Source organism: Fulmarus glacialis, unplaced genomic scaffold (assembly GCF_000690835.1).
Source record: "Fulmarus glacialis isolate BGI_N327 unplaced genomic scaffold, ASM69083v1 scaffold3430, whole genome shotgun sequence".
Lineage (NCBI taxonomy): Eukaryota > Metazoa > Chordata > Aves > Procellariiformes > Procellariidae > Fulmarus > Fulmarus glacialis.
In genome coordinates, this window is record NW_009186917.1 from 25,278 (window position 1) to 32,488 (window position 7,211).

General features: G+C 47.9%; 1 protein-coding gene across 1 annotated transcript in view; it reads right to left on the reverse strand.

Annotated features, from left to right (window-relative positions):
• The window catches only part of GATSL2 (GATS protein-like 2), a 31,871-nt gene extending 25,277 nt beyond the window's left edge, over positions 1–6,594 (reverse strand). The window contains exon 1 of the mRNA XM_009573065.1: positions 6,489–6,594. Within this exon, the coding sequence (XP_009571360.1) occupies positions 6,489–6,594 (106 nt within the window). The remainder of the gene's footprint in view (positions 1–6,488) is intronic.
• Between the last annotated feature and the right edge of the window lie 617 nt (positions 6,595–7,211).

Below are 7,211 nucleotides of genomic sequence, written 5' to 3' on the forward strand. Positions count from 1 at the left end.
TAGGGGAGGGTGGTGAGGGAAGGGTGAGAGCGAGCCGGAATAACAATAGATCTTTCTGGATACAAAAGTCAACGCTTGGCTCGGGCTGAGCCCAAGCTACAATAGGAGCGTGGCTGTTGGATGCTTTTGCAACCAGGCAAAAGGGGGACAAGAGGGATCTGGATCCTGGGAACGGGTATATGATGTGAACATGGAAAGCAGAGCAAATTTTTTCTGGCTGGGACTAAAGATACCTGCCCGGTTATACCACAAGCCTATTTTCTGCTGTACCCAGCACTCCATGCAAGGCAAAACTACTCTGTAAGCAGATCCTAGCTGTGCTAGGTATGTGGATGGGCACGAGGTGCAAATTAGTCACAAAGGAAACACTCCAAGCAGGTATCAGCTGGGTTAGGGCTCTGCCCAGGTCTGCGGCGAGGCTCAGGACCAGCCCTGAGGCTCAGGACCAGCCCCGTTCAGAGCAGCGAGCATCCTCGCAGCGGCTGGGTGGCCCTCTCCAACCACGCTCCACACCAAAAACCATCGTCGTTCTGGATGTTACGAAGATACTGGTCTGATTATTCCTGCCACTGTTAGGAACAGGAAAATCTCATTATTTCCTATGGGCCTATAACGCTCACATATACATAATATGCTTTACTGTTGCTATCGGAGAAGGAGGTGGGAGGGAAAAAGGGATGACTGTGGCTGGCTCCAGCGTAACCTCTTTCATGGCCCTTCTTTAAACAAAACAAATGTCCAAATTCACCCAGGAGACATGAGACATTTGCTCAGACGGGCCTTGTTCCCCAACCCGCCGGGACCAACAGGGATCACTCCCTCTCCCTGAGGAAGCACACGTGGCCTTTGCTGTGGGACGTGGGGGCTTTCTCCACCATTCCTGCACACCAACCCACTAAAAAGCCAGATACCAAAGACATAACAAGGATTAAAGCAACTTGCTTTAAAGCCTTGCTCCTTTCTAACAAGTCTCCATGCTTTTATTATTAATCTAGGATGAAAGAAAGCCACCTCTGTCCAAACAGTTTTCTATTATCACGAATGTATTTGCATCTAATCTGAAGAGGCCAAGGCAAGCCGAGTGCAAAACTCTTTCAGGCACTGATGCTCTTAACACTTTGAAATCACGCTAATCTGATAAAGCACTGAGGGAATTATGCAAGTAAACAAAGCCAGGCCCTGATAAGGAGCATTAGAGATAGGGCACACCGCATATTTCGCGCTGGGAGGGAGGCAGGCAGCAATGGCCAGCACAGCCCCCCGCAGCCCGGTGCAGGAGAAGCTGGCCGGCGCGGGGAGGAAGGTCAGCCTGCCCCAACCACTGAAGGCTGTAGCCCGTGACAAGGAAAATTAAACAGTAGGACGCGAGCGCTGCTGCTCACAGCTAGATTTTCCTAAGCATTAACATTTGATCACAGCACTTCCTTCGCCAGGATACAGAGAGATGCAGGAGGAGGGCAGGCTAGAAACCAGCAATAAAAGCGGCCAGGATATAAGGGTTAGCTGCAAACGAAGCAAAGAGGAGGTTTTTTTTTTCCTTGCCTCTGCATGGTTGGTTGGTGTTTGGCAAAACCCGAGCCCTCTCTGCATTCCAGGTTGCTGGTAACACTTTAGCTTCATGCTTTGTGAAAATGATGCAGGAAGGTTGCAAACTGCTGCCCGTCCTCCCGCCGTGCCGGCTTCGCTGGGAACTCGCCTCCTACCTCCCTGCAGAGTCCTCCAGAAAAACAAACCTCACAGTTGGAAGAAAGCTGATCTAAGGCCCAACTCCTAAATCAACTTTCTAATTTAGGGGCAATTTTTCAAAAGCCTCTCCCCACCCTGAGGAGCCTGATCAGAGCCTGATTTTGCGCAAGTGCTGCTCTCAGCCCGGCAGCGCTGGCGCTGTGCTGGGACTCAGCACCTCGGAAATAACAGGCTGCAAATCCAACCCCCAACGCGGACCCACCCCAGAGCAGCAGACGCTTCCTACGAAGTTGTGTTGCTACCTTCTTCGCCTTGCTTTCCTTATTTATATAATGGGGATACGAACCCTGTCGTTTCAGGAATGCTGATGAGTGATTAATAGCTGCAAAGCATTTGGAAGGTAAAATGGTCTGGGTAATTATTACCCTGAGCGACAAAGAACAAGACAGTTCAAAAGTACACGCTGATAGATTACAACATCATACTAGAAGGGAGCACCCAAAATCTCCCAGCAATTCCTGCTCGAGGGACTAGGTCCCATGTAGTATGTTGTGAGAGATGCTATGGCATTTTCAACTCTTCTTCAGCATTTGATTCTATTATTATTATTATGGTAATTACCAGTGGGAAAAAAAAGAGATTAATGGGTTGAGGAGAAGGCTGCAAGGAGGGGCTCACGCTGACGGGATGAGGCAGGGATAGCAGCTCTCCCACCACTGGCTCCCCTTTCCTTGGCATCTGCTGTCTGGAGCACGATGCAAGGGGAGCAATGCACGCGAGGAAGCCTGGTCCCCTTGACGTGTAATACGGGACCTTTCCCTGGAGCAGGAAAGGGTGAACAGGGACACAATACCTCTCCCATTTCCCACTCACCCATTTGCACAATAATTGCAGGAATCTGCGATCCCTGAGAGCTTTTCCTCTGCCTCCAGCAAATTTGGTTGAAACCAGCAAAGCAGAGAGACTCATTCTCTGCATATGAGCAAATCTCACTTTCCTACAGAGAATGTTGGTGTTCCTGAGACAGTCAGGCTTTCGGGTAATCCAGCGCTAAGTGCCACCGAAACAGCAGCATTAGTAGTAATTAAAAATGAGATGCTTTCCACACCAGGCTGTATACTTTGGAGGCAGCCAGTTTACCCAAACAGGATTACGATAGCTCAGGATTTTACTTCTTTATTTCCACTCCCTTAACCATGAGATCAATGCAGCCAGCCTCAGAAGAAATAGGCACAAAATTCACTTACGCTGAGATGGGTCTGAAGCAAAAATGTATTTTTCCTCTGTTTCTCCAGAACATTCAAAACAAATACAAATATGGAACAGGACTGACACTGGAAAGCAAATAGCATTCAGTCACCCACACAGACCTCTAACAAGCACTTTACTGCATAAGTGAAAATCCCCTGCAAAAGCAGTTTAGTTCAGGGGAAGGAAACCTTTAGGAGAGTGGTAGGAGAACTCCCTGACTGCTCATTTGTGGGAAATTAGAGGTAAAACCAAAACATACGAGGGAAACCAGAATGGTTTAAGTGGGAAACCTCCAAACTGAGGAAGCAGTTGGGCTGTGGTGGCCTGCTAGCACGTAAACATATAATACTTGTGTGCATCTATATACATGCTCCTATATATAACACATAAGCATGCCAGCTTCTGCAGACACAGCAACGCTCTCTCTTCCTGACCAGCCGCTTTTTCAGTATCAGGCTTGTAGGACAGGCAACTTGTCTTCAGGCCACACATGTGAGCTGGCATCAGGAGCATTTGTCCCCTTTTTGACCCCAGCATGTTGGTTCATTCTATTTATGTATTTTTGATCCGTAACCCACGACAGAGGTTTTTGGTACTGTTGCTGGAAGGTCAGAGAAGGATCACAGAAGAGCAAGTCCCAGGCACAGAGCCCTTGCAGAGCATGATCCATCAGCTGCCTCCACCAGGAATTTGCTGTGTTTTGAATTCAAAGAATCTCTTTCAAAAACAAAAAACCCACTCAGACCTCCACGCCAAGATGGTAAGCTGGCGGCCCAGAGCTGGTGGAATAGCAGAGGGAGCATCCCACATTCAGACGGAGCAGCCAACCTTACAGAGATGCTCAGCCACGAGCCCTGCGAGAAGGTCTTGGGGAGAGAGAAGGGATGGTGTGAGATGGAAAAGGCAGATTCATGCAGGAACAGAAACACCCTCTGAGAATAGGCTCTAATCCTGCCCAGCGCTAAGCACTCTGTTGGGCAGCGGGTTTATCAGCATTGCGTAGGGCAGGAGAAAGTGCCTGCAGAGCTGATGGGGAGCTAAGAACCATTCCCTGGATTTCCTTCTCCCTCCAAGGACTATAAAAGACATTTCATAACTTAGATCCTACTTCCATTAGGTGCCAGTGAACATCCCCTGATGTTTTCTGGCACTGTCTTATTGGAGGATTCGGTAAGAGAGTCCAGGACGTGTGCCAGAGAGGACAGGAGGTTCAGGCAGGAGGACGACTTTGGTCCCGAGCCCCTGTGAAACAGTCAGGTGAGGCTGAGGAACAGGAGAAGACTACACGAGGAAGAGCCATGTATACCAACAGCATGGGGAAAAACATGCCAGGGTGCAGGTACCAAATGCACGTGTTCTCTTCATAAGTTCCCAAGCAAACTCATGCATATACGTGTTAAATATCCTAGGAGAAGACATTGGGGTGAGGGGTGGGAAGAGCTACGGGGCTGGGTTTTCAAATGATAGAAGAGCACAAATCTTGAAGGGATGGCACTTAGGAGCTTCCAGCAGTCCTATTTCTAAAGACCTAATTCCCACATGTCTGAAGAAGGTCTAGAAAAGAAAGTGAATACAGGGGCCAGGAGCTTCCCCTTGCACAAGGCAGGCATATACTTAAAGAAGCAACAGCAGAGAGAGTTGGGTTTTATATTCCCGGCTGGAGACAAACCACAGCATCCTGTTTTTCAGTGCTCAGGTTTACAAAAAAAAAAAAAATCCCCCAAACTTGACAGTTCATGCGCACTGATCTGACAAGACAGTAGCAGGGGATTTTATCATTACAAATGCTTCATCATAGGATCACCCGTCCTGCAGCTTCATGTCCCACGGTGGGGACAGCCTTTCCTGGGAAGGGACAATCCCCACAGGATTAGAGCACTTCATGGACTAAGCACACACTCCCACTGCCTCCCCACCTTCTCAAAACACACTATTTATTGAACAGGCACAAGTGACAATACAAGAAATACATACGATGGTGATTTTCCCTGGGTGGATAATAGCACCTTCTCTCCTCTGGATGCCCACCTCCGGGCTGCGTTGCGTATCAGCAACCAGGCGCTCCCCTGGCCGCAGCGGGTGCATCGTCACCGTTCACCCACTCACGTGCTGGCACGTGAATTTTCTGTTTAATAAACTTTCCGGCAGTTTGTGTTTCTCGGTAACCCTGCGGTAGTAGTCATGGTGACAAAACTGGGGTCCTTGGCAACACACCAATGATGCTGCAAATCTACGATGACTAATCCTAAAAGCCTAATTTGTAGAACTCATTTAAATGCTTAAAGATATGCAGGTCACCGCAGGGGTCGATTTAATGGCTATGGCATATCTGATGGTGAAGCAGTTGTTACAGGAAGAGCAGCCAAGGCATCTTCTGGTCATAAAATTAAGTGGCTTTTTAATGCAAGATGTAGACGAAAGATTAAAAGGAAAGCACAATTTAAACATAGGCACAATAACAAACCCAGCTGATTTCCAGTCAAAGAGCTGGTCAAAGCTTCCAGATGAAGCGCTGTTTTAAATAACAATCCCCCACAACAATATCGCTGATACAGTATTGCCTGGTTTATTTGTGCCTATTCAGAACGTAATGAATGCTCTTCTCAACACATCTCGCCCAGGAGCGTGCAAAACCATGGTGCAGCACAGCCAATTCCCCAAACTGGCCCCATTAAAGGCACGCAGAGGGTGCAGACTGAGGACCTACCAGTGCAATGGTTTCCAGCTTCACTAGGACGGCCGACGGGCCGAGCATCTGCCCCGCGCCACCTTCCCCCGTGAATCTCCCGGGGGAGCGCACGCAGGACAGCGGCTCTCGTTACCTATTCGATGTTTCAGACTTTCAGCTCTTTGCTGGCACTAAAAAATTCATGGCCACATCTTCAGTTCGTACACTGCTGACATCACCGAGGGAAGAGCGCCAAAGTAAGTATATTGCTGTAACCGCGCTCGGCTGGACCATCGCGGCAGCGTTAAAGCCATTGGCTCTTTTTTCCACAGCTTTGGCGTTTCTCCTCTCCAACCGCCTGCACCTGGCATCTAACACACATCGGCACAAGGAAATGGAGAGTGGCCTCTGCTAATGCACAGTCAGCAAAACCCACTTTGCATAGGCTCTCTCTCCCTCTTTATACAAATAAAGCAGTAAGCACCGTAGACAATATCTCACCCCACAGAAAGCAAATCACGCTGGCCTGAGGCTGTAGAGTCCTAAATCTTTATCCCATAGTGCTAAACAATTATCAGTCACCTAATTTGTTGTGGTTTTGAGTAAGCGTTCACATCACTCTACTCAGCAACTGCCAGAGACAAGCATCAACACACAACCTGGTTAAGCTGCCGTTTGATCACACAGCGATATGATTTCCATGTCCTGATCCACTGCCTTAACCCACTGCCCTTCCTACACAGGCATCTTCCAGGAGAAAGACTTCTTTCATCTGACCAGGAGCTGGGACATGAAGTACATTCATGTGGCAGAAAGGAGGCAGCTTTAGTTAAAAGCCAGCAGACAAAAAATATTTGTTCGGTAAAATCCTAGTTCCACTTACTTATCAGGATTTCCCCCTCCTCAAAACTGGCTGCAACATACCTGCACTTGCCATTGCGGCTGACACAGAGCCAGCTCGAGCACAAAGCACCGCTGGTTCCCTTCATTAGTTTGTCAACGTTTCTGTTCCTGCAGAGGAAATTGAGTTTAACCAGGAGTTATCTCCACTCATACTTCATTATATTGCTGTAATAAAGCAATAGCAACAACAATAATTACTATGAGTACTAATGACTTCTACTGCACCTTCAAGAGCAAAACGCGCCACACGATGTACGTAATGCTTACTTGGATGCAATCAAGACACTTCTTGGGTAAATTCATGCAAAACAAAGGCTCTGTAAGTCTTGAAGATAGACTCGACCTTTGCTCTTTTGAAAAACAAAAGCGGCTGATCCCACTACTGGGGACTGAACCAGTGATCCTAGAGGGCTTGGACACTTAGACACAATCTCTGGTCACCTAAAATAGCACCCGTGACTGCTGCAATGGAAGCATTACTCTCCTTGACCACAGAGATGCCATAGCTCATTAACAGGGTGCATCTATTATAGTAAGAAACCTGAATATAGATTTATGCCACTGATATTGTCATTCTGGTCTCCGTGCTTGGGTATAGACCAGCACAATGACTGTTTCCAATGATGAGGAAGAGAAATGGCAATGCCATACACTAAATTACAGCAAAAGATGGGGAGTCCAAACCTGGCTTTCTGAATCCCTA